At 43.7% G+C, this 27,519-nt stretch overlaps 1 protein-coding gene across 4 annotated transcripts in view; it reads right to left on the bottom strand.

Annotated features, from left to right (window-relative positions):
• The window catches only part of LOC106584019 (AP-1 complex subunit mu-1), a 45,505-nt gene that overhangs the window by 4,117 nt on the left and 13,869 nt on the right, over positions 1–27,519 (bottom strand). For all 4 annotated transcript variants that reach the window (XM_014168777.2, XM_045706461.1, XM_045706462.1 and 1 more), the window contains exons 5-12: positions 20,033–20,189; positions 19,140–19,207; positions 18,911–19,041; positions 9,212–9,359; positions 3,968–4,094; positions 1,725–1,867; positions 1,509–1,580; positions 939–1,097 (exon numbers count right to left, since the gene is read on the bottom strand). In XM_014168777.2, coding sequence (XP_014024252.1) covers positions 939–1,097; positions 1,509–1,580; positions 1,725–1,867; positions 3,968–4,094; positions 9,212–9,359; positions 18,911–19,041; positions 19,140–19,207; positions 20,033–20,189 — 1,005 coding nt within the window. The remainder of the gene's footprint in view (positions 1–938; positions 1,098–1,508; positions 1,581–1,724; positions 1,868–3,967; positions 4,095–9,211; positions 9,360–18,910; positions 19,042–19,139; positions 19,208–20,032; positions 20,190–27,519) is intronic.

Raw genomic sequence — 27,519 nt, 5'->3', positions numbered from 1 at the left:
ATATAGGTACCATTAACTTGCATTGGATTTGTGTCACGAATACATACTTAGCATTTGAAACAGTGGCCAGGTAAACATAACCAAAGCATGGGTTGCTGTTATACCTTGTCCATAGAGGAAACCAATATGTCATTTTGTAATTTACGTGAACTATCCCTTTAACATTAATAGCAGGAACAGAACCATCTAGTGGTCAGAACCCGGTATTATCAGGATGTAGGATGGGACATAAACCTAACAACTTCAATGACTTGTTTCTATGAATGGGGGAGAAAAAAACAAAATATTCCAAATTTCACTGAGAATACATTACATAGGATGAAGAAACAATACTCCGAGCCGCAGATCCATACAACTTGTCAGACTTAGTATCAGTTTTCTATCTACTCGTTGTTGGGTTGGGATTGGCGTGGGGGGGTCCATGGGTGGCTTTTGACCTTTTCTTTGGATTCCTCATTTAATTTTTTAAAAGTTTGGTCCAATCGAATGTAAGGTAATATATTTATTGAATATTATATGAATCCAATAAATTAAAATGGCCAATTTGAGTGCAATCAATTCTTAATTTCTCAGAGATCAAATTATATTTCAACATAATAATGTCGCAGGAACGCTAATCTTATCTGTTTCTAACTAGAGAAACGATTTCAGAACAATCGGAGATGGTGGGTGTGATGGCTTCCTGAAAGGACATGGAATGACCCCATAGTATGGTAATGAAGAGTACAACTGTTGTATAGCCCTTGTATTACTCTTGTGTGCGGAAGGCTTGAACAAATAGCATCTAAAAACACATGGTGACTGTTACAATATCTATGACAATAGCAGAGAATGCACTAACAGGAATGCATCGACTGCCATCTGTAATAGGTCATTAGCATAGTAAATGTTTAGTTTATCTCATGACGCTAGCTGTGATGTACATGTAGGCTACTTACAGGGAAGGACTTGATGTTCCACTGCACCACGCTCTTCTCGGGAAGATACTTGCAGCTGCCTGTGCTCGTCTTGAATTTAGGCGAGTCGGCGTCGCTGGGCACGGGTACCATGATGGCTACGTTGTTGGCAGTGGAGCGGCTCTTAAACTGACTCTTGGCCTGCAGGGTGGAGGTGAAAAGGTAAGGGTCACGGGGTTACCGACAAGGACGTGCAGTGACGGAAAGAGGGGGGGGGGGCAATTTATGGGGTATAACCCGCTTTTACAATACAGTGATGATGACACAGTCATGAGGAAAGAAACACAGCCATGGACATGGAACGGAGGCTATCGTTTGAAGAATTTCCTCTTCAATGATTAACTTGCTATGAGTTTAAGGGTGAGGAAACAGTCCCAACCCAAAGGTTTTCGCACATTGAAGCAAAAAATGGAAACATAACATGGATCTGCGTCTATGGACTTAAGAGTCTAGGTCTGGGTCAATGTACTTAAGAGAGGTCAGTGTTGGAGCTATGGTGAAACACAGTAGATGTTGACAGTTTGACAGTGAATGATGGTGGACATCCTTTACCTTAACCTTGATCTCAACTCGGCTGTGGGAGAACTTCTCAATCACACTCTCGATCCATATAAGAGGCTTCACCTGTCACGGAAAGGCCAGGAGAGGAGAGAGAGAGAGAGAAGGTCATCAGGTTAACATTGGGCAAGGGAGGGGTGTGTGTGTGTGTGTGTGTGTGTGTGCGTGTGTGTGCGTGTGTGTGTGTGTGCGTGTGTGTGTGTCACTGACCGTGGTGTTGAGGCGGTAGGACATGAGCTCACTCTCTCCGTCCGGGGGGATGAAGGAGATGGTTCGATCGTTCTCGAAGCGAGACAGACGGACACACTGATGGAACTGGACATCCTCCAGCTCTACCGTCTTACTCTTCTCTCCTGATACGACACACAGGCAAGGAGGGGGTTATTGTATGCTATGTCCTAATCCAGTCAACTCCTTAGGAGTGCACATTGGATAAGGGCAAAATCTCAATAGCAGTCCATAGCAGTTCACCAGTCCCAGTTAAAATATTGTACATTCCAGACACCTTATTTGCCTCGGATACTAAATAAAATAAAAAAAAGGCTAATCTCCTGTATGTTCCACTGTCATCCTTCCTGATCTGAAAACACACAGTGACACTGTACACACACACCACTGTTTCTTCTTCATAAGTACTTTATAAAGAGTTCCATCAATCAGCTCTTACAAGAGAAAGCTTCGGGAGACCACTCTCTTCAGTAGTGGGCTAGAAAACAATGTCATGGCAATGTGGATGTGTACTGTAGTGAGAAAGCCTAATGTTCTTGTTGTTTTCCCCAGAGTAAATGGTCCAGCAGAGCTGCTGTTAAAAGCTCTTATAATGAATCGGGGCCGTTGGGCTTTCTCTTAAATCCCCCCCGTGAACCTAAAAAGAATAACCCTGTCCACAGCAACGACTGTATATGAACGGACAGCCATCGATGGATGCACGTGACACCACTCATTCCTATGTGAAGACTCAACAGTGCACTGAAGCCAAATGAAGTCGGTTAAGAGGCGTCGTATGGATACAGAACTAGAACACAGAGTCTAGTCTTTGGAGAGACCTACTAGACAGCTCAAATCCCAGCAGGTAAGCCCTTTGGAGCACTGGTCCACGACACAGGTATGATGTCCCATGTTGCATCATCACTGGGTAACTGTGGAAAGGTGAAAAAGGAGGCACAGTCCTTTATGTTTTGGCTCTAAGGGGGTGTACACAGTCCCCTGTGGTTCACCTGAAAGGCTGTGCTATCTCCCTAACGAGGCAGCGTAACACTCATGTATCCATATCAGATAGGAATCCTGCGTTTGATTTGTTTTCACAATTTGAACTGTTTCAGCTCTCATATATCTCATGTCTCATCAATCTACTTAAAATCTCTCCCTGTACGCATGTGTCTTGATTTCCCTGCAAGTTTCATCTGTATGATTTCCTCACACCCAGATTTGACTGTCCTCGCTCTCCCGTCTCTTCCACAAACTGTATGTAGTAACAGGCTCTGACCAGAAGAAGGTGATGTTAAACCCATGTCTGTTCACGCGTAGAAAGCCAGTCACAACAGTGAGCGTGACTTCACCTTGAAAAAAAAATGCTTATTAGTAATCAAACACACAAGCATTTGTGGTTGAAAGTTACTTTAGGATTGCAGTGGGGTGTTTCTTGAAAGGGATCCATACGTATAACATGCACAGACACAGATCAGTAAACACACAAATAAGAAAGATATTAAAGTGTATGCCTCCTCCTCTGATTATGGTACAATAGGGTGAGTGCAGAAGCCCATTTTAAATTCACATGCTTATCTATTCATAATTTGTCGGAGTAGTTTTCCTTTTCTGTTCCAGACATCCAACTCCACTTCCAGTCCGTGGGCAGCATGCACATGTGAGGAGCCGTCCAGGGGGCATCTTTCATCTGCCAACAGCAGCAGTAGCCTCGGGGAGGGATTAGCAATGGGGCTAGACCAAGGAAGAGTAATCCACCAGACGCCCCACAACCAGGGCACATGAGGGGTGAGACCAGGGACTGGGGCGGTGAAGGGGGGGGGGGGGTGGGGGTAGGGATGGGGAGCAGTGGAGTGGTGGGAGCAGGGATGGGGAGAGGAGGCAGGGGGAAAGGGGGTGAGTTGGGCAGGATTGGGAGCACACTGAGATTTTGAAGGGTGAGGATTTCACCATGGGAGTGGAAGATAATTGTCCATGTTACCTATATTATGACCATCGCTCTCCAAGGCTGAAGAGTCAAATTATTTGGGTTTGGTATAATAGTCTTTACCTCTTGTTGTCCGTTTACATACTTGTAGGAGTGTGTTTGTACAGTTTGTGTACTTGTGTGAGTGTGTTGTGTGTGTGCACATTACACATTACCCAGCAGCCAACCTGTTTGCACCCATTTAATGTATAAGTAAAATACTGTGAAATACAAACACCATATCCCCTCAGTGTGTTATACTGCATGTGTTGTTACTCACTTCCTGTGATCTCGAAGAGCACTTTGTCGTTGAGGCCCAGTCTGAGCTCTGGCATTCCAGACAGAACCACTTTGAGCTTGATGCTGCCCATGATCTCACTACGCAGGACACTGCCGGTCGCACTTACCTTGCACAGGGAGACAGACACGGTTACATTAAAGGGAAGCTGAAGTAAAAAAAATAAAAATACTTCTCTGGTTGAAAAAGGCCTATGTTGCATCGATATTAGTCAGAAACGTTGATTCAAGTGTACAAATTTACTCCAAAGTGTAGTAAATTTTTCATAAAGTCAGTATTTTCCCAAAACAGAGATTTGTGAGATTTCTTAGATACAGTGGATATTTGAGGGTTGGGTTTTGATTTCAATCATGCCCACTAACACGGCATGGTAACGCCTAGGGAGAATTGTCATGCACGGAGAAACATCTGCGCTGATTGTGCTCTATCCAATCGTTTACATAAAAGATAACACATTGCCAATGTTATGTTGAAAGTACACTTGGCCCATAAGCCCTTTTATGGAGTGACCACTTGCTGATGTGGCCACTTGCTACTAGCTAGCTTCATTGACAAACACAGAGATGGAACTTTGGCAATGGTAAACAGTGTGTAGTTTGTGCTTTACTTACAATAGTTTGACAGCTTGCTGATGAAGTTGTGGATGCAGCAGCAGCTGACTCGATACTGTCTACCTAGTTTCCATGCAAATATTTTAACTTGAGAAATACTGCAAACACCTTTGCCTGATGTAAAATTGTGCAACTAAGACCACCTCGGCAAAAACGTTCAAATTAATTAGAGATTTCTTCATTTATCTTCGAATAATTCTGACTATTTTGAGGGCGAAATGTTGCTAACGTGACTCAAGAGGGACAAAAAACAATAACTCCCAGGGTACAATATAGCAAACATAACACACCCCCAAGATGCAAATCTCACTTATTCTTAGTGAGAAGCAGAAAAATCCAGGCAGAATCGGTGAGTTCAGCCCCCCTTTAAATAGGGAGAGACTACAGCAGGACATTTACAGTTTAGATAGTCTTGTGTTACCACACTCGCAATGCGAAGTCTCCTTCATCACGAAGGAACCAAAGAAATCAGGAAACCCTGGATTTCAGTATAGATATGACAAAAGGAGTTTTAGAAAGGATGAGAGAGGTATGGAAAAGATGGGGGGGTATGTTAGAGAATGACCTAGAGACTGAAGATGAAAAAGTGTATTGTCACAAAAAGGGAACTCTTGGGAAAGCCAGCTATCTAGTTAAATGGTAATGTGGCATGAGAGGCCCATCAGACTTGCGCTTCCTTAAAATCAGTCAGTTAGCCAGTTATTAGTCTCTGTCTCTGACCCCTGGGATACATAAAATGGGCTCAAGGGGCTGGTTACGTGTCAGACCAAAGGGCCGTGGGTATCCTGGTATAACACCGTTACAACAATCCTCCGGTTTCTGTGGTAAGAAAGGAAATCTGAAATAATTTCCTCCCAATTACTTATGACAATACATGTTGGGGCTCCCGAGTGGCACAGTGGTCTAAGGCAGTACTAGATGCATCACTACAGACCCTGGTTCGATCCCGGGCTGTATCACAACCGGCCATGATCGGGAGTCCCATAGGGCTGCGCAGAATTGGCCCAGTGTCGTCCGGGTTAGGGGAGAGTTTGGCCGGGGAAGGCCGTCATTGTAAAATAAGAATAAGAAGTTCTTAACTGACTGGCCTAGTTAAATAATGCTTCTCTGACACAACACTGATTAATACTGTCAACCTGACCTGGTTTCTTAGTCTGCACACTGCAAATGATTATCAAATCTTTAAATATATACAGTTGAAGTCGGAAGTTTACATACACCTTAGCCAAATACATTTAAAAACTCTGTTTTTCACAATTCCTGACATTTAATCCAAGTAAAAATTCCGTTTTAGGTCAGTTAGGATCACCACTTTATTTCAAGAATGTGAAATGTCAGAATAATAGTAGAGAGTATTATTTATTTCAGCTTTTATTTCTTTCATCACATTCCCAGTGGGTCAGAAGTTTACATACACTCAATTAGTATTTGGTAGTATTGCCTTTAAATTGTTTAACTTGGGTCAAACATTTCAGGTAGCCTTCCACAAGCTTCCTAAAATAAGTTGTGTGAATTTTGGCCCATTCCTCATGACAGAGCTGGTGTAACTGAGTCAGGTTTGTAGGCCTTCTTGCTCGCATAAGCTTTTTCAGTTCTGCCCACAAATTTTCTATGGGATTGAGGTCAGAGCTTTGTGATGGCCACACCAATACCTTGACTTTGTTGTCCTTAAGCCATTTTGACAACTTTGGAAGTATACTTTGTGTCATTGTCCATTTGGAAGACCCATTTGCGACCAAGCTTTAACTCTCTGACTGATATCTTGAGATGTTGCTTCAATATATCCACATAATTTTCCTACCTCATGATGCCATCTATTTTGTGAACAGTACATATCCCTCCTGCAGCAAAGCACCCCCACAACATGATACTGCCACCCCCGTGCTTCATGGTTGGGATGGTGTTCTTCGGCTTGCAAACATCCCCCTTTTTCTCCAAACATAACGATGGTCATTATGGCCAAACAGTTCTATTTTTGTTTCATCAGACTAGAGGATATTTCTCCAAAAAGTATGATCTTTGTCCCCATGTGCAGTTACAAACCATAGTCTGGCTTTTTTATGGCGGGTTTGGAGCAGTGGCTTCTTCCTTGCTGAGCGGCCTTTCAGGTTATGTCGATGTAAGACTTGTTTTACTGTGGATATAGATACCGTTGTACCCCTTTCCTCCAGCATCTTCACAAGGTCCTTTGCTGTTGTTCTGGGATTGATTTGTACTTTTCGCACCAAAGTACGTTCATCTCTAGGAGACAGAACGCGTCTCCTTCCTGAGCATTAGGACGGCTGCGTGGTCCCATGGTGTTTATACTTGCATACTATTGTTTGTACAGATGAACGTGGTACCTTCAGGTGTTTGGAAATTGCTCCCAAGGATGAACCAGACTTGTGGAGGTCTACAATTTTATTTCTGAGGTGTTGGCTGATTTCTTTTGATTTTCCCATGATGTCCAGCAAAGAGGCACTGAGTTTGAAGGTAGGCCTTGAAATACATCCACAGGTACACCTCCAATGGACTGAAATGATGTCAATTAGCCTATAAGAAGCATCTAAAGCCATGACATCATTTTCTGGATTTTACCAAGCTGTTTAAAGGCACAGTCAACTTAGTGTTCGTAAACTTCTGACCCACTGGAATTGTGATACAGTGAGTTATAAGTGAAATAACTTGTCAGTAAACAATTGTTGAAAAAATGACTTGTGTCATGCACAAAGTAGATGTCCTAACCGACTTGCTGTGGTTGAAAAACCACTTGAGTGGTTGAAAAACGGGTTTTAATGACTCCAACCTAAGTGTATGTAAACTTCCGACTTCAACTGTACATATATCAGACTATTAGAAATCTAATTTGAACAAAAATGGATCTACCCTGGAAACCATGTTTGATGAATTTGTTACCATTCCACCAATTCCGCTCCAGTCATTACCATGAGCCCGTTCTCCCCAATTAAGATGCCACCAACCTCCTGTGCAGCACGCCTGGAGTTTTAAAAAAGGCACGTGAAAGACTCTGAGAGCATAAGGAAAAAGATGCTGTGTGCAAAGCATAATGTAGGATATAAACAGGCACAACTTTAGACTGGGGCTGTATACAGCCAAAGCAAGGCTGAAATGGCTTCAGAACAAGAATGTGAAACTCCTTGAGTGGCCCAGCCAAAGCCCAGACTTGAATCCCATTGAAAACCTGTGGAAAGACTTGAAGATTGCTGTTCGCCACCTCTTCCCATCTAACTTAACAGAGCTTCAGAAAATCTGGAAGGAAAAATGTGACAAAATCCCCAAATCCAGATGCGCAAAGCAGATACAGATATACCCAAGACCAGCAGCACGGTCGACCTGGCCGTGCTGCTGCTCCAGTTTCAACTGTTCTGCCTGAGGCTATGGAACCCTGACCTGTTCACCGGACATGCTACCTGTCCCAGACCTGCTGTTTTCAACTCTCTTGAGACAGCAGGAGCAGTAGAGATACTCTCAATGATCGGCTATGAAAAGCCAACAGACATTTACTCTTGAGGTGCTGACTTGTTGCACCCTCGACAACTACTGTGATTATTATTATTTGACCATGCTGGTCATTTATGAACATTTGAAGGTCTTGGCCATGTTCTGTTATAATCTCCACCCGGCACAGCCAGAAGAGGACTGGCCACCCCTCATAGCCTGGTTCCTCTCTAGGTTTCTTCCTAGGTTTTGGCCTTTCTAGGGAGTTTTTCCTAGCCCCTGTGCTTCTACAGCTGCATTGCTTGCTGTTTGGGGTTTTAGGCTGGGTTTCTGTACAGCACTTTGAGATATCAGCTGATGTAAGAAGGGCTATATAAATACATTTGATTTGATTTGATTTGACTCAAAGCTGTAATCGCCGACAAAGGTGCTTCTACAAAGTATTGACTCAGGGGTGTGAATACTTTTGTAAATGAGATATTTCTGTATTTCATTTTCAATAAATGTGCAAACATTTCTAAAAACATGCTTTCACTTTGTCATTATGGGGTCTTGGGTTTCTAAAAATATATATATATAATCCATTTTGAATTCAGGCTGTAACACAACAAAATATGTAATGAATCAAGGCGTATGAATACTTTCTGAAGGCACTGTAGTACAGTAGTAGATGTATATACAGTAAAGCATAGTAAAACTATAAACAATAAAGCTGAGGTGTAATAAAGGCCTTTTTATCAGGGGGTGCTGGCTACTTCCTGCGGGTGGCTATGGGAAAACCTGGGACTATTTTAGACTTAATAGTCCCTGTTACCCTAGAGTAGTTTTTCCCAACCCTAGTCTTCGAGTACTGCCAAAAGTACACATTTTTATTGTAACCCTGGACAAGTACACATGATTCAACTTGTCAACTGATAATCAAGTCCTCGATGAGTTGAATATGTCTTTGTCCAGGCCTACGTCAACAAATGTGTACTGTTGGGGGGAAACAGTGCCCTAGAGACACCACATTATTAAACAGATACAATAATCACAGACTGAAATCATAGTGCAGACCCTCACTAGCACGTTGTGGCTACTGTGTTCATGGTATACTAGGGACCTTTTGATACTACCCATGATTAAATTACAATACTTGAGGTGTTTTTACTGACATCTGAGTGAAAAGCCTCCTCACCAGCAGGTTAACGGACTCAATGACGTCCATGAACACCTCGTTCTTCCTGTACTTGATGCCCTCTGACCTCCAGGACACTGCATTGGTGACGGTGGCGGGGGGGCGAGGGGCGCCCACATCCAGTTTGTGACCCTGCTGGGTGATGTACCTGCAGAGAGAGGGGTTGGGGAGAGAGGGGGGAGTGGGGGAGGCGAGAGGACAGATACCATGTAAGCTTATTCAGAGGAAAAAGAATGCTGTCGTCGCTACCTCACTTTCCAACTAAGGTTCGAGAACAGAGGAGAAAGCAGAATATGAAAAATATTAAAGTAGAATTCAAGAACGTGAGGATCAGTACAAAGATGTTTGTTGTCTAGGTGATATCAATCTTTCTATATATATTCATGATTAATGAGCTTATGATAAGATACCCCAGAATAGAAAGTTAATTTTATTAAACCTCACTGGATTAGATAGATTAATGAAAGGATTTGTCTTGGGTTGTGAGCAGGTTAGTCATGGGTGTAATTGGAACAAGGGGGTTTACATTGTGATTCTATTGTGATTGTAACCAAAAGACTAAAATGGCACTAAACTAACTCTAAGGCTCAAATCATCCTGGAGTGCATTTTGTGTGCTCATTTAAAAGGTGCAATCTGCAATAGTTAAAAACGATAAAGTTGACCTGACTGTCAGGCCTTGTACCCATAGCTCTGTGAGAGTGGTTACATGTCTCTAGCCTAGCTCCATCCCATTGTGTCTTTAAACACAGTAGACCTTGCATGTCTATTATCTACTACTGGCTGTACTATCAATACCTTAAGCTGCAGGATGATGTGATGAGACGGGGAGTGGGTAGGAGGGAGATGATATACAGTACCTATGCAAACACATTACCGTTTATTCCGTAGGTGGAACACCTGCCCGCTGCCTCTACCTCTCACTGACAAACAACCAGGGTGACAGACAGCAACGCCATGTACTTCCTCAAATACACACACACACAGTCCTGCCGCCCGACCTGTAATCCCACCAGATAGATCTCTCCTCTGCCTGCATGTCTCCCAGATCTCCCTGTGGTAATGACAGACTGATCCAATCTCAACCATAGATCCTTCTGATGCCTGCAGACTTTCTTTCCTCCACTACCCTTCCCTGGGCTCCTCTGAGAATCCCCTTATCGCTCAGCTTGAAAGAGGCTTGTGTGGTTCAAAATGTGTCTGCACATTGCAAAGGCACTGAAAGCCTCCCCCCAAAATTGCCCAACAAATTACATTACACTGGTTTGAATTCACCACTTGACACAGGATATGGTGACCTCATATAGTGTTTTATGGTAATCCCACGTGATACAGGGAGATCATCTCATCTTAATACCTCATCTTGACTCAAGGAGAGTGGAAAGAGATGAAAGTCAAGTGGAGACAATTATTCTTTTTTATTTCTACTTTATTTATTTAACCAGGTAGGCTAGTTGAGAACAATTTCTCATTTACAACTGCGACCTGGCCAAGATAAAGCAAAGCAGTTTGACACATACAACAACACGGAGTTACACATGGAATAAACAAACATACAGTCAATAATACAGTAGAAAAAAAGTATATACAGTGAGGGAAAAAAGTAGTTGATCCCCTGCTGATTTTGTACGTTTGCCCACTGACAAAGAAATGATCAGTCTATAATTGTAATGGTAGGTTTATTTGAACAGTGAGAGACAGAATAACAACCAAAAAATCCAGAAAAACGCATGTCAAAAATGTTAGAAAATGATTTGCATTTTAATGAGGGAAATAAGTATTTGAACCCTCTGCAAAACCCTTGTTGGCAATCACAGAGGTCAGACGTTTCTTGTAGTTGGCCACCAGGTTTGCACACATCTCAGGAGGGATTTTGTCCCACTCCTCTTTGCAGATCTTCTCCAAGTCATTAAGGTTTCGAGGCTGACGTTTGGCAACTCGAACCTTCAGCTCCCTCCAGATTTTCTTGGGGATTAAGGTCTGGAGACTGGCTAGGCCACTCCAGGACCTTAATGTGCTTCTTCTTGAGCCACTCCTTTGTTGCCTTGGCCGTGTGTTTTGGGTCATTGTCATGCTGGAATACGCATCCACGACCCATTTTCAATGCCCTGGCTGAGGGAAGGAGGTTTTCACCCAAGATTTGACTGTACATGGCCCCGTCCATCGTTCCTTTGATGCGGTGAAGTTGTCCTGTCCCCTTAGCAGAAAAACACCCCCAAAGCATCATGTTTCCACCTCCATGTTTGACAGTGGGGATATTGTTCTTGGGGTCATAGGCAGCACTCCTCCTCCTCCAAACACGGCGAGTTGAGTTGATGCCAAAGAGCTCCATTTTGGTCTCATCTGACCACAACACTTTCCCCCAGTTGTCCTTTGAATCATTCAGATGTTCATTGGCAAACTTCAGACGGGCATGTATATGTATTCTTGAGCAGGGGGACCTTGCGGGCACTGCAGGATTTCAGTCCTTCACGGCGTAGTGTGTTGCCAATTGTTTTCTTGGTGACTATGGTCCCAGCTGCCTTGAGATCATTGACAAGATCCTCCCGTGTAGCTCTGGGCTGATTCCTCACCGTTCTCATGATCATTGCAACTCCACGAGGTGATTCGCACCAACTGTTGTCACCTTCTCACCAAGCTGCTTGGCGATGGTCTTGTAGCCCATTCCAGCCTTGTGTAGGTCTACAATCTTGTCCCTGACATCCTTGGAGAACTCTTTGGTCTTTGCCATGGTGGAGAGTTTGAAATCTGATTGATTGATTGCTTCTGTGGACAGGTGTCTTTTATACAGCTAACAAGCTGAAATTAGGTGCACTCCCTTTAAGAGTGTGCTCCTAATCTCAGCTCGTTACCTGTATAAAAGACACCTGGGAGCCAGAAATCTTTCTGATTGAGAGGGGGTCAAACACTTTTTTCCCTCATTATAATGCAAATCAATTTATAACATTTTTAACATGCGTTTTTCTTGATTTTGTTTTTGTTATTCTGTCTCTCACTGTTCAAATAAACCTACCATTAAAATTATAGACTGATCATTTCTTTGTCAGTGGGCAAACGTACAAAATCAGCAGGGGATCAAATACCTTTTTCCCTCACTGTATACAGTGTGTGCAAATGAGGTAGGATAAGGGAGGTAAGGCAATAAATAGGCCATGCTGGCGAAGTATTTACAATATAGCAATAAACACTGGAATGGTAGACGTGCAGAAGATGAATGTGCAAGTAGAGATACTGGGGTGCAAAGGAGCAAGATAAATAAATAAATACAGTATAGGGATGAGGTAGTTGGATGGGCTGTTTACAGATGGGCTATGTACAGGTGCAGTGATCTGTGGGCTGCTCTGACAGCTGGTGCTTAAAGCTAGTGAGGGCGATATGAGTCTCCAGCTTCAGTAATTTTTGCAGATCGTTCCAGTCATTGGCAGCAGAGAACTGGGAGGAAAGGCGGCCAAAGGAAGAATTGGCTTTGGGGGTGACCAGTGAGATATACCTGCTGGAGCGCATGCTACTGGTGGGTGCTGCTATGGTGACCAGTGAGCTGAGATAAGGCGGGGCTTTACCTAGCAGAGACTTGTAGATGACCTGGAGCCAGTGGGTTTGGCGGCGAGTATGAAGCGAGGGCCAGCCAACGAGAGCGTACAGGTTGCAGCGGTGGGTAGTATATGGGGCTTTGGTGACAAAACGGATGGCACTATGATAGACTGCATCCAATTTGTTGAGTAGAGTGTTGGGGGCTATTTTGTAAATTACATTGCCAAAGTCGAGGATCGGTAGGATGGTCAGTTTTACGAGGGTATGTTTGGCAGCATGAGTGAAGGATGCTTGGTTGCGAAATAAGAAGATTCTAGATTAAATTTTTGATTGGAGATGCCTAATGTGAGTCTGGAAGGAGAGTTTACAGTCTAACCAGACACCTAGGTACTTGTAGTTGTCCACGTATTCTAAGTCAGAACAGTTGAATAGCATGCATTTAGTTTTACTTGCATTTAAGAGCAGTTGGAGGCCACGGAATGAGAGTTGTATGGCATTGAAGTTCGTCTGGAGGTTAGTTAACACAGTGTCCAAAGAAGGGCCAGAGGTATACGGAATGGTGTCGTCTGCATAGAGGTGGATCAGAGAATCACCAGCAGCAAGAGCGACATCATTGATGTATACAGAGAAGAGAGTCGGCCCGAGAATTGAACCCTGTGGCACCCCCATAGAGACTGCCAGAGGTCCGGACAACAGGCCCTCCGATTTGACACACTGAACTCTATTAGAGAAGTAGTTGGTGAACCAGGTGAGGCAATCATTTGAGAAACCAAGGCTGTTGAGTCTGCCGATAAGAATGTGGTGATTGACAGAGTCGAAAGCCTTGGCCAGGTCAATGAATACGGTTGCACATTAGTGTCTCTTATCGATGGCGGTTATGATATCGTTTAGGACCTTGAGCGTGGCCGAGGTGCACCCATGATCTGCACGAAAACCAGATTGCATAGTGGAGAAGGTACGGTGGGATTCGAAATGGTCGGTAATCTGTTTGTTAACTTGGCTTTCGTAGACCTTAGAAAGGCAGGGTAGGATAGGAGGGGGATGACCGCGGCAACTTTCCAATCTTTGGGAATCTCAGACGATACGAAAGAGAGGTTGAACAGGCTAGTAATAGGGGTTGCAACAATTTCTGCAGATAATTTTAGAAAGAGAGGGTCCAGATCATCTAGCCCAGCTGATTTGTAGGGGTCCAGATTTTGCAGCTCTTTCAGAACATCAGCTATCTGGATTTGGGTGAAGGAGAAATGGGGAGGCTTGGGCAAGTTGCTGTGGGGGGTGGAGGGCTGTTGATCGGGGTAGGGGTAGCCAGGTGGAAAGCATGGCCAGCTGTAGAATAATGCTTATTGAAATTCTCAATTGTAGTGGATTTATCGGTGGCGACAGTGTTTCCTAGCCTCAGTGCAGTGGGCAGCTGGGAGGAGGTGCTCTTATTCTCCATGGACTTTACAGTGTCCCAGAACTTTTTGGAGTTTGTGCTACAGGATGAAAATTTCTGTTTGAAAAAGCTAGCCTTAGCTTTCCTAACTGCCTGTGTATATTGGTTCCTAACTTCCCTGAAAATGTGCATATCACGGGGGCAATTCGATCTAATGCAGAACGCCACAGGATGTTTTTGTGCTGGTCAAGGGCAGTCAGGTCTGGAGAGAACCAAGGGCTATATCTGTTCCTGGTTCTACATTTTTTGAATGGGGCATGCTTATTTAAGATGGTGAGGAAGGCACTTTTAAAGAATAACCAGGCATCCTCTACTGATGGGATGAGGTCAAAATCCTTCCAGGATACCCGGGCCAGGTCGATTAGAAAGGCCTGCTCGCTAAAGTGTTTTAGGGAGCGTTTGACAGTAATGAGGGGTGGTTGTTTGACCGCAGACCCATTACGGATGCAGGCAATGATTGCTGAGATCTTGGTTGAAAACAGTAGAGGTGTATTTGGAGGGCAAGTTGGTTAGGATGATATCTATGAGGGTGCCCGTGTTTACGGATTTGGCGTTGTACCTGGTGGGTTCATTGATAATTTGTGTGAGATTGAGGGCATCAAGCTTAGATTGTAAAACGGCCAATTGGGCTTGTTTGGTGTGTTGGTTTTGGTCCTGATTCTGCCCAGAAATGCTAATGATGTATACAACAAGAGCATCTGAGTTGGCGGTAAAATCGTCAGTCATACTACGAAACAACACACACAAACACACTCTTTCACATACACACACACACACACACAAGGGAAGACAATGGAGGGGAAGACAATGGAATGGTAGCCAGGCCAGGGCCCGGTTCTCAAAAGCATCTTAAGGCTAAGTTTATCGTTAAATCCCTCGTAAGAGCACCTTTCATATCTGAGCCGTTTCCCAAAACTGTCTTTTATTAATGTTGCACTTGAAAGCGATCGTAATCTAAAGACCACTCGTAGAACAGCTAAGTGCGTTGTTAGATCACTGTTTTCCCTCTGCCTCTCCCGCGTCACTTAACACACAGAAGATCTCCGCTAAACATAGAATGAAGATGTTTATTTGTCTCTGTGACCTCCAAAAACATCATAGTTTAATATAAAAAGCCAAAAAAGTTTGCAATGACTACGAGGGGTTGGGTTAAATGCGGAAGACACATTTCAGTTGAAGGCATTCAGTTGTACAACTGACTAGGTATCCTCCTTTCCCAACGTAATAAACAAGCGAAGCAAGGATATAAAAACATATCTAAAAATGAAAACCGATAACCTAATTATACGAGTGCTAGATTAGACCACATATTGACATCACTTTCATGTAAGTGCAATCGCTAGATACCTAGTATTAGGTCATTAGGCTACACCTAGGCTACATTATATGAAAGCTCAAGCATTTCACTGTAGCCGAACCAATAACTTAAAAGGTCAACATATTACTGTAGGTATATGTACATTTGTAGTCTAGGCCTTTATCATCCTATTTTTAGGGCACGTTGATATTTTCTAAATAGCGAACGAGGGAATGAGCGACTTTGACTTTGGCTTTATTCATTCTTGCTCACAGTTTACACAAACTGAATAAATGCTGAATTTAGCCTACATAATAAAACATTGCATGCAAAATATCAGGAAAAAAATACTAGCCTTTATAGTCGGGAATAATTTCCGCAAGGGACAGCTCCTGTAACGGCACAGTTAAATTCCACTTTGTAATGAGTGCATCGTTAAACAGTCATAAGCCTAAATTCCATAGCTATCGGGAAATCGCGCCCAGGTGGGCTGTATTTTAGGGTAAGGGGGGGGGGGTTGTTGTGGAAGGGCCTGATTGGGGGGAGATGGAAAAAGAGGAGAAGAAGGGGAGGATGGAGGAGCATCGGGATGAGGTGGAGGGGCTCCTTGGCGAACCGAGGAGCAGAGCTGAGCTCGTCTGTCTGGGTGTCGAGTGGAGCCAGCTGACAGTGGCATTGTGTATGTCTCAATGGGAGACAGGCTAGCGATTATCAGCCCTATTCAGGCCCACATTCACAGACAACACAGACAACACACTGATAAAGACCTCATCAAAGCTCAGGGCAAAAACACATCTTCATACGTCCACATCAGACAGTCACCATATTATCAAAGTAAACCATCTGTTTGAGCAATTATAAAAAGACAAAATTACATTATATGATGTAACAAACAGGCTTTCAATTAAAGTGTAAGACTAATTACAAACAGGTAATTAAGGAGACAAGATAGGCAGATTGCCATGGTAGTCTGGACTTAATTAAGTGAACACTGCACCTTCTGCCAGAACATGGCACCATTCCCAGGGGCAAGTAACAGAACAGGAAAACAAAGTCCTGTTAACGAGCTAAACCCTCTGAACCCTATAGGCTACTGCATATTGTCTGGCACTAGCCTAGATGCTAGTCTTTTATGGCATCAAACGGCAAGCCATCTAGTAGAGAGATGAGTAGACAGAGGTGTTGACTGACTCGAACTGACTTTACTCTTTAGCAGAGAAAAAAACATGAAATATAAAGTCTTATTAACATGCTAAAGCAGGGTTTCCCAAACCTTTTTGGCCCACGACCCCATTTTGATATCTGAAAAATATTGCGACCCCACCCATGTGAAAAAATAATGTAATTAACAGCCAATGTTAACTTTTTTATTTGGGGCTATGTCAGTCAATTGAAAAACATTCAAACAGTATTTCTGATTGTGATTTGAGAAGACAATTGTATACTTTTCATGTGGGGCAGTCAATTGCAAATTAGTAATGTCTCTTATCTCACCACCACTAATGAGATGGGTGTGCTTGATGCATGTCTCGTCGGAGCTTCTCAAAATCAGGGGGCGTGGTCGACAGTGCGCACCTCATCTCTGCTGTCACATCCAACCTGGATCGTATTTGGTTTTAATACAGACGAGAGCACTGAATCCAGCTTGACACTGATATGAGCTGGCGAAGGGTTGCCTACCATGTGTTTTATGGTGATTTCGAACCAACTGGGAACTCTGAAAAATACTAAGACAAATCATGACGTCAGTGATGAAAGTCAGAGCTCTAGAAAAAGGCCCGAGTTCCCGAGTTGGAATTCCGAGTGGCATGACCGTTCAAAACTATTTTTTCCAGTCGGAGCTCGTTTCTTTCCGAGTTCCCAGTTGCCTTGAACGTACTGAAGTTGGAGATTTCCGAGTTCCCAGTTATTTTGAACGCGTAATTAATGCTCAGAGGGAGACGGCAGGGTATTTCCTTTGAGCCAGGAACCAAGCCTCCTCTGTAGTGAACCGTAAATGTGTTGTCTGTAGCATTCGGTCACATGACAGCTTGATCAGCTGTACAATTCCATTTACCGTCATGTCAACTGAGCCAGGATCACAGTCAAACGGATTGGGAATGAGGTCAGTCCCAAAGTGCTCTTCCAAGCATTGGAGGTGAGCAGCCATCACTCGTATGGGACACACTGATGTTGTTTTCTGTTATTTTCTTTTCATTACACAGAAAGTCAACCAAGTCAGATTTTTTACATCCATTGTGAATGACAAAAGTTCCTCTCTCAATGTGAAAAATCTTTCCAACACCGCCTCAATAACCACCAAGCCTCGATGTGAAATAGAACAGTCATGCTCTGATCCCATATCTCTACATAGTTTTGCGAAAAGGCGTGCGCGCAATTGATGTGGTTTGATGTAGTTTACAATCGAAGATACCTGCTGCAGTATATCTCCGAGTTCCGTGCTCAGCTCTTTTGCCACCTTTTTCCTCTCGGTTTATCATACAATGTGTCCATATGGCAGATGGAGACACATTCATAACTAGAGTGCAGAGGCCTGCCCGCCGTCCTGTGATAGATGGAGCCCCATCTGTGCAAAAGCCCACAATTCGATCCCATATGGAATCAGTTTTTTGTCAATATAGCCACGCATCACACTGAACATCCCCTATGTCTTTTCATGTTCAGGAATCGGGAGACAGAACAATATGTCCTTGTGAATAGCATCTCCCGACATGTTTAGCATCCCCCGACATGCATGGGCATCTCGGCCCTCACAGCTAACGTCAGTTTGAAGAGCATACGCTGGGGAGTTTGAGTCGTTCAGTTAGAGTTTCCTCTTGATTGCTAGCAATAGCATACATTATTCCGTTAACAGTGCTAGCTGACAAAGGTATTGATGCGAGTTTCTCTGCCCCTGCCTCCCCACACATTCTTTTCACCATATCAATTGCAGCTGGTAATATCAAAGTCTCTGCAATAGTGCGTGGTTTCTTATCCGGCCTAGCCATTCACCGTGGGAATGATTTAAGTGCAACGGTCAAGTGCGGCCCTTTTCCATGATCTAAGGGCATTCTCTTTAGATTTTAATAATTTTCATTTACATTTTTATGGTTAACCACATTACAATAATTTTGAGATACAAATACGATATTATAATATTATATATATATATATATATTTTTTTTTTTTTTGCAAATATATATATATTTTTTCAGGATTTTGTAAATTCTCCCGCAAGCCCCATTTTCATATCAAGCGACCCCACCTGAGGTCACGACCCCTAGTTCGGGAACAGCTGAGCTAAGGCCTTTGAACCTTATACTGTAGCCTACTCAGCAATATGGTAGTCTGTTGGATGGTAGTCTGTTTTAGCATTGCCCCTGTGTTGCAGTCTAAAATGACAAGCCTTCCAGGCCAGACTGTAGTCTTGACTGACTGTAACTGAGTCCTCTACTCACTCTTGCAGGATCTTGCTGTCTGTGGTCTGGGGAAAGCCAAAGTCCATGACCTCGTCCATCAGCTCATACACGATCACAAAGTTGTCACGGATACTCTCCTCCTCCAGCTCCTTAAAGTACTCCTTAAACACCTACAGATTTACAGACAACTTAATACAAGATCAATACAATACCAGAATAGTAAGCACGGTGTATTATAGTAGGTATTGTCAGTGAAGCACACACTCACCTGTACTATTTTGTAGAGGAAGGAGTATACCAGAGCAGCATTGGCATTCTTCTTGGTCATTGCCACCACTAAAGGACGACTGTTAAGTATGTACTAAACTGTTGAACAGAAAAAGGTACTGTGCCACTGCTGTTTTAAATCTATCAAATGGAACATTTACAATCTGCAGTTGCTACATCTATTTTTGGACTTATATATTAATGATACATATATTGACTCTTGAAGAATATAACTTAGAAATGCCTCATGAGCTTAGTTCAACTGCCTTAGCCCAACAGAACCCAAAATGTAAGCTTGCTTTACTCCAATGTTTGTAAACAAATTAAATGTAAACAAACACTAGATGGCCTGAAAACATGGTTAAAACTATAATTTGATATCATGGGATGGTCAGCCCATGCATCCACAGCCCTGTCTACGAATTTGAGTGGTTACATTTCTCTAGCCCCATCCCTCAGCTTTTTACCAAATCAGATCAACTTTTAAAAATGCACACCTGTTAATTGAAATGCATTCCAGGTGACTACCTCATGAAGCTGGTTGAGAGAATGCCAAGAGTGTGCAAAGCTGTCATCAAGGCAAAGGGTGGAAACTTTGAATAATCTAAAATATAATATATATTTATTTAACACTTTTTTGGTTACTACATGATTCCATATGTGTTATTTCATAGCTTTGATGTCTTCACTGTTATTCTACAATGTAGAAAAATAGTAAAATAAAGGAAAACCCTTGAATGAGTAGGTGTGTCCAAACTTTTGACTTGTACTGTACACAGCGCGACATCATGAATCTGCATGCATGCAGTGAGGGTGTGAACTGTGAATTGTGCGATACGTCTCGTGAGCAAGACAGAAGCTGAGACAGACGGACTTCCTGTTTGGACAGGATACGGTAGAGGTTGCTGTGTTTGATCCACAGGAAGTGTGAGGAGCCGCTGGTCACCAGGGGCGACGTGTCTGCGTCCTCCTCCATCCTCATCATTATAGGCATGAAATGGTCGATCTCATTCATGTCCATGTTTCCCATGTAGTTACGACTTATCAACACCTACAAGGAAAACACATAACATAAAAATAGAGGGTGAAGATTTGTAACATGTCCATGTTGCTCTTGTAGTTACGACATATCAACACCTGGCCAATTAGATAACGTGACATAAAGGGCATTGTAACACATTGATGTACATTCATTTTCTATTCAATTCACTTAATCTTCATTTAGATAGTATATTTCAATCAGCAGAAATTCTAAATGTTTTCCAAGGAGTCCATAGTGGAAGATATGCAACAAATTGAAAAAGATCCGAAATGGAGCATATGTCCTTCCCTCGTTCTGACGGCTCAGCGGTGAGTTGTGTAAGATCATAAAATTGTCTGTCGAAATGGGCAGCAGCCTTTGCCAGGAAGACCACTGTTAAGAAACAGTAAATTACTAGTCTGTGATCACAACACCCAATCACAGCATTGTGCAATATACACTGGAGTGGCCCGAGGGAAGCATCTCTCTCTCTCTCTCTCTCTCTCTCTCTCTCTCTCTCTCTCTCTCTCTCTCTCTCTCTCTCTCTCTCTCTCTCTCTCTCTCTCTCTCTCTCTCTCTCTCTCTCTCTCTCTCTCCACCTATGTCTTACTATACTTGTGAGCAGTGGCAGAGCCCCACATTTTAAGCCCAAAGAATTATAAATAAAAAAAGTGCCTGTTTTGCATGTTATTTTGGCATTAACACGTGACACATTTCAGTTTGTAAACATAGTAAAAAAATTATAAAAAATAAGTAATTGCGTCAATAAAGTCTTTTTTTTTTGCTTTCTTGAGTAAGGCAGCTTCAAAATGCAGGTGTTTCAGCCTAGCTCAGTGCTTTCTGTGGTGGTAGGGCAGCAAGCGGAAAATACGGAGCGAAGGTGTTGGTAATGTTCTCTAGTTGCACCGTGATTGGCACAGTGTTCTGTCACTCATGGGGACACTACGTCACCGCCAAGTCTACGGGTAAAGCAAAAAACTTCAAGCCTCTTGGGTGCTGCCATAGAGTTACATTAGAAGTGCCCATCCAAGAAGGCTCAAGGTCATTGGCCACAGATAAAATTACGTCAAATCACATTACATCTACAGTAGCTTTGATTGGACTGATCATGTCAACATCATACTTAAAAAATCTTAGCTAGCTGTCATCCTCATGAATCAAGTTGACAATCTACTGGCAAATCCTTTTTAATCCTTGTCATTTAAAGAGAAATAATGAAGAGAAATTAAATAAAACGTATCGGTGCTAATCGGCCATTGCACATAAACATTGGAAATCGCAAATTCAACAATGAGTGGTTTGGAAGGAATCAGTGGCTAACTGCAAGCATTGCAAAGCAATCACTAGCCTGCTATTTAGTGTAGTGGCTGTGTGTGTGGTCCCAAGGGGATTAAGGGTCTCTTTCCAATAAAAAAACTATAAACATTCAACATTGGCCATGCTGCCAATGAAGCATGATTTGTGCCGCGCTCAAAACTGTATAATGCGAAATCTGAGTTCAGTGAGTTCAAGACAACTGGGAACTCGGGAAAAATTAGCTCAGACTGGGAAAATAATTTTTGAACGGTCATCCAACTCGGAATTGAAAATCCAGAAGTTGAGCCTCTTTCTAGAACTACGACCTGAAGATCACTGACGTCATCATGATTCAACCTTGTTTTTTCAGAGTTCCCAGTTGTCTTGAAAGCACCAGACTTTGATGACAAAATTTGCCCACGAAGAACTGCCGCGCCAACTTCATGTTCAAGTGAGCACGACAAAGTGTGTCCAAAAATGTCTTGTATGCTGCTGCATAAATTACGTAATATGCCAGAGCGATATGTATGCTGTAGCTAAGAAAAGTAATACTAAGTATATGTTGTGTAGTAAACTGTTAGTAGCTCATGTGCCTCACCCTAATAATTTGGTCTATTTTCCCCTCTTAATTTCGCCTATTGTTCTGACTTGGTGGTGCACATGTAGCCTATAACCTGTTTTAGAGAAATGTAATCAACAAATATTGTAAGAGCTTTCATTGTCTACTTATATGCCCCCTTTACTTATCCTACGGTTCTGACTTGGTGTACAGGGAAAACACTGTAAGAACGTCCCATATTCTGAATTCTGTCACTGTACATTTCAAAAGTGCTGAACAAATAGTTATATTGACTACATCCGTCCTAGCTCGCTCATTAATGTCTTAATCGAAATTACGGATTGCCTCTTGTCGTCCCTTTATGCCATAGCTTGTACATCTCAATTGTCTGTAGAAACCACAATTGTTTAAGCATATCATGTTTTTTTAAAGGCAGTAAATGAGGCTGAATGAACTGTTTAGCTGCCAAACAAGGCTCCAGGTGTAGCAGTGGTAAGGTGAGTTGACTGCTGTTGGGACTCTGCTGTTGGGACTCTGCTGTTGGGACAGCTTTATGTAGGCCCTAACAGTTTGTGGGCCCTGTTTGTCACCGTTATAGTGCAATTAATGTATTGTTGAGTGTTGTGTAGTGGCTTTGCTGGCATGCATCCCACAAATATTTTTTTTTGCCCCACCAAGATTTACATGGTAAAATTGCCACTGCTTGTGAGGACTTTTTGGGGACCAACAATTGATTCCCATTCAAAATCCTATTGTCCCTAACCCTATACCTAACCCTAACTCAAAACCTAACCCTAACCATTACCCTAACCTCCAACCCTAACTCTAAACCTAACCATTACCCTAACCTTAACTCTAAACCTAACTGCTAACCCTAAACCTAACCCTAAGCCTTAAATAGCCTTTTTACAAGAGAGGCCGGCAAAATGTCTTTGAATTTTAGTTGGTTTCCTATTCTCTTGAGGACTTCTGGTACTCACAAGTATAATAAAATGTGTACACACACACACACTCATTTCAACACAAATAACAAGATGAGTCAGCGTTGAGAGTCGCTGGGCTGGAGCCCTCACACTCTGAAATAAGTGTTGAAAGAGATCAAAGCCTATGCTTGAGGGATCTCACACACTGAAGACATGGCCTCAACCCTCTGTACTAGAGGGGCCTCTGTGCCGGGGAGATCACACAGGGCAGAGACAACAAAAGAGGAGGAAATAACAAATAAGACAAAGGAAATACCAAAATGAAAAACTCATCACACAGTGAAAGGATACGGACAGGCGGAACCCCAGACAGACGGACAGACATTTCAAAGGTTGTTGCATATAAAAATCAGTCTGCCCTTGCAGAAAACACAAACGCTACCTGAATGTTAAGAACGTAGAGGAAAATGATAGATTTCGGTGTTCACAATTATTACCATTTTGAGAATAAATATGGCTTTGGAGGACGTGTTTGGCTTCTGCTTAAAATGTACATTAAACTGCCATTGAGGTTCAAGGAAATAAAAAGTTTAAATATCGTTCAAACCCATTGTCACCAACCCTTCATCATGGCCATTGCAAGTTCCTCATTCCTGTTTTAATCCCCAGCCACTGTCTGCAGTCATCCTGAGCTGACAAACCTCACTCCAGCCACCTTTTGTTTTTCATTAAAACACTTTCTCTGTTGAACCATTACATTTGTATTCTGCTAGCCTAGACTCCAGCCATTATACAGTGTTGGGGTCTGGTACCGTGAGACTAATATTCTGCTAACTCTAAAAAGGTGAACCTAAGGACACACACACACACACACACACACACACACAACAACAACTCCAATGGAGTTAGCCAGTGCATCTTGCTACAGTACTGCAGAGACCAGACAGACAGATCTGACAGACTGCTGCAGTGATGTGGTAAGTGTTAAGAGATTGAATGAGAGACATGTCTGGGAATATGAAAGCAGGCTTATGGTTCAAGTTCAGTGACACTGTTGGCTGACAAACAGTCAAACACACTGGCTGACTATGAGGGCCTGATTTATTCACTCACACACAGACACAGACACACACACCATATCCCCTTAAAAAAATGATGGGATGATTCAGCCAGGGGAAGTTTGTTTGGCAATGGGACACTGGTTATTGTCAATGAGGCATTGTTTACAATCAATAGGAACTACCGTCTGTACGACATCTCAGTTAAGGTAAACAGACCAGAGATCCCTCAGGTTCCATCTCAAATGGCACCCTATTCCCTATGTAGTGCACTACTTTTGAACAGGGGTCAAAAGTAGTGCACTGCATAAGGAATAGGGTACCATTGGGAAACAAGCTCAGTGATTTGGAGGTAAACATCCATGAAAGATCTATGACGCTACCAGAGGGTCTAAAATGACTTTCCCCTCTGAGAATGACATGGTTTGACAATCAAACACACATCATGGCTACTATATTTCACCTTGAAAACAAATGTCAGGTTATATTTATGAACATGTCCCATCACGTCAGGCTATCTATACATTGTGGTGTCTAGTTTCTCATACAGTGCATTCGGAAAGTATTTAGACCCCTTCCCTTTTTCCACATTTTGTTACGTTACAGCATTATTCTAAAATGGATTAAATAAATGTTTTTCCTCATCAATCTACACACAATACCCCAAATGAAAAACAGAAATACCTTATTTACATAAGAATTCAGACCCATTGTTTTGAGACTCGAAATTGAGCTTAAGTGCATCTTGTTTCCATTGATCATCCTTTAGATGTTTCTACAACTTGATTGGAGTCCACCTGTGGTAAATTCAATTGTTGGACATGATTTGGAAAGGCACACCTGTCTACATGTCAGATGAAATCTCGCGTCTTGTGACGGCCGGCCGCCCAACAACCTGCCCACTTGACCCTATCCCCTCCTCTCTTCTCCAGACCATTTCCGGAGACCTTCTCCCCTACCTCACCTCGCTCATCAACTCATCCTTGACCGCTGGCTACGTCCCTTCCGTCTTCAAGAGAGCGAGAGTTGCACCCCTTCTGAAAAAACCTACACTCGATCCCTCCGATGTCAACAACTACAGACCAGTATCCCTTCTTTCCTTTCTCTCCAAAACTCTTGAACGTGCCGTCCTTGGCCAGCTCTCTTGCTATCTCTCTCAGAATGACCTTCTTGATCCTAATCAGTCAGGTTTCAAGACTGGGCATTCAACTGAGACTGCTCTTCTCTGTGTCACGGAGGCTCTCCGCACTGCTAAAGCTAACTCTCTCTCCTCTGCTCTCATCCTTCTAGACCTATCTGCTGCCTTTGATACTGTGAACCATCAGATCCTCCTCTCCACCCTCTCCGAGCTGGGCATCTCCGGCGCGGCCCACGCTTGGATTGCGTCCTACCTGACAGGTCGCTCCTACCAGGTGGCGTGGCGAGAATCTGTCTCCGCACCACGTGCTCTCACCACTGGTGTCCCCCAGGGCTCTGTTCTAGGCCCTCTCCTATTCTCGCTATACACCAAGTCACTTGGCTCTGTCATATCCTCACATGGTCTCTCATATCATTGCTATGCAGATGACACACAATTAATCTTCTCCTTTCCCCCTTCTGACAACCAGGTGGCGAATCGTATCTCTGCATGTCTGGCAGACATATCAGTGTGGATGACGGATCACCACCTCAAGCTGAACCTCGGCAAGACGGAGCTGCTCTTCCTCCCGGGGAAGGACTGCCCGTTCCATGATCTCGCCATCACGGTTGACAACTCCCTTGTGTCCTCCTCCCAGAGTGCTAAGAGCCTCGGCGTGATCCTGGACAACACCCTGTCGTTCTCCACTAACATCAAGGCGGTGACCCGATCCTGTAGGTTCATGCTCTACAACATTCGCAGAGTACGACCCTGCCTCACACAGGAAGCGGCGCAGGTCCTAATCCAGGCACTTGTCATCTCCCGTCTGGATTACTGCAACTCGTTGTTGGCTGGGCTCCCTGCCTGTGCCATTAAACCCCTACAACTCATCCAGAACGCCGCAGCCCGTCTGGTGTTCAACCTTCCCAAGTTCTCTCACGTCACCCCGCTCCTCCGCTCTCTCCACTGGCTTCCAGTCGAAGCTCGCATCCGCTACAAGACCATGGTGCTTGCCTACGGAGCTGTGAGGGGAACGGCACCTCCGTACCTTCAGGCTCTGATCAGGCCCTACACCCAAACAAGGGCACTGCGTTCATCCACCTCTGGTCTGCTCGCCTCCCTACCTCTGAGGAAGCACAGTTCCCGCTCAGCCCAGTCAAAACTGTTCGCTGCTCTGGCACCCCAATGGTGGAACAAGCTCCCTCACGACGCCAGGACAGCGGAGTCAATCACCACCTTCCGGAGACACCTGAAACCCCACCTCTTTAAGGAATACCTGGGATAGGATAAAGTAATCCTTCTAACCCCCCCTTAAAAGATTTAGATGCACTATTGTAAAGTGGTTGTTCCACTGGATATCATAAGGTGAATGCACCAATTTGTAAGTCGCTCTGGATAAGAGCGTCTGCTAAATGACTTAAATGTAAATGTAAATGTACATAAGGTCCCACAGTTGACAGTGCATGTTAGAGCAAAAACCAAGCTATGAGGTCGAAGGAAGAGTCCGTAGAGCTCAGAGACAGGGATTGTGTCGAGGCACAGATCTGGGGAAGGGTACCAAAACATTTCTGCAGCATTGAAGGTCCCCAAAAACACAGTGGCCTCCATCATTCTTAAATGGAAGAAGTTTGGAACCACCAAGACTCTTCCTAGAGCTGGCCGCTAGGCCAAACTGAGCAATCGGGGGAGAAGGGCCTTGGTCAGGGAGGTGACCAAGAACCCGATGGTCACTCTGACAGAGCTCTAGAGTTTCTCTGTGGAGATGCGAGAACCTTCTAGAAGGAGAACCATATCTGCAGCACTCCACCAATCAGGCCTTTATGGTAGAGTTGCCAGATGGAAGCCACTCCTTAGTAAAAAGCATATGACAGCCCGCTTGGAGTTTGCCAAAAGCCATCTAAAGGACTCTCAGACTATGCGAAACAAGATTCTCTGGTCTGATGAAACCAACTCTTTGGCCTGAATGCCAAGCGTCATGTGTGGAGGAAACCTGGCACCATCCCTACAGTGAAGCATGGTGGTGGCAGCATACTCTGGGGAGGTTTTTCAGCGGCAGGGACTGGGAGACTAGTCAGGATAGAGGGAAAGATGAAAGCAAAATACAGAGAGATCCTTTATGAAAACCTAGTCCAGAGCGCTCAGGACCTCAGACTGGGGCAAAAGTTTACCTTCCAACAGGACAACGACCCGAAGTACACAGCCAAGACAACACAGAAGTGGCTTCAGGTCACATCTCTGAATGTCCTTGAGTGGCCCAGCCAGAGCCCAGACTTGAACTCGATCGAACATCTCTGGAGATACCCGAAAATAGCTGTGCAGCGACACTCCCCATCCAACCTCACAGAGCTTGATAGGATCTCCCCAAATACACGCACGCCAAGCTTGTAGCGTCATACCCAAGAAGACT

This window comes from Salmo salar, chromosome ssa23 (genome assembly GCF_905237065.1).
Source record: "Salmo salar chromosome ssa23, Ssal_v3.1, whole genome shotgun sequence".
NCBI lineage: Eukaryota > Metazoa > Chordata > Actinopteri > Salmoniformes > Salmonidae > Salmo > Salmo salar.
This window is presented reverse-complemented; position numbering and strand designations above follow the sequence as displayed.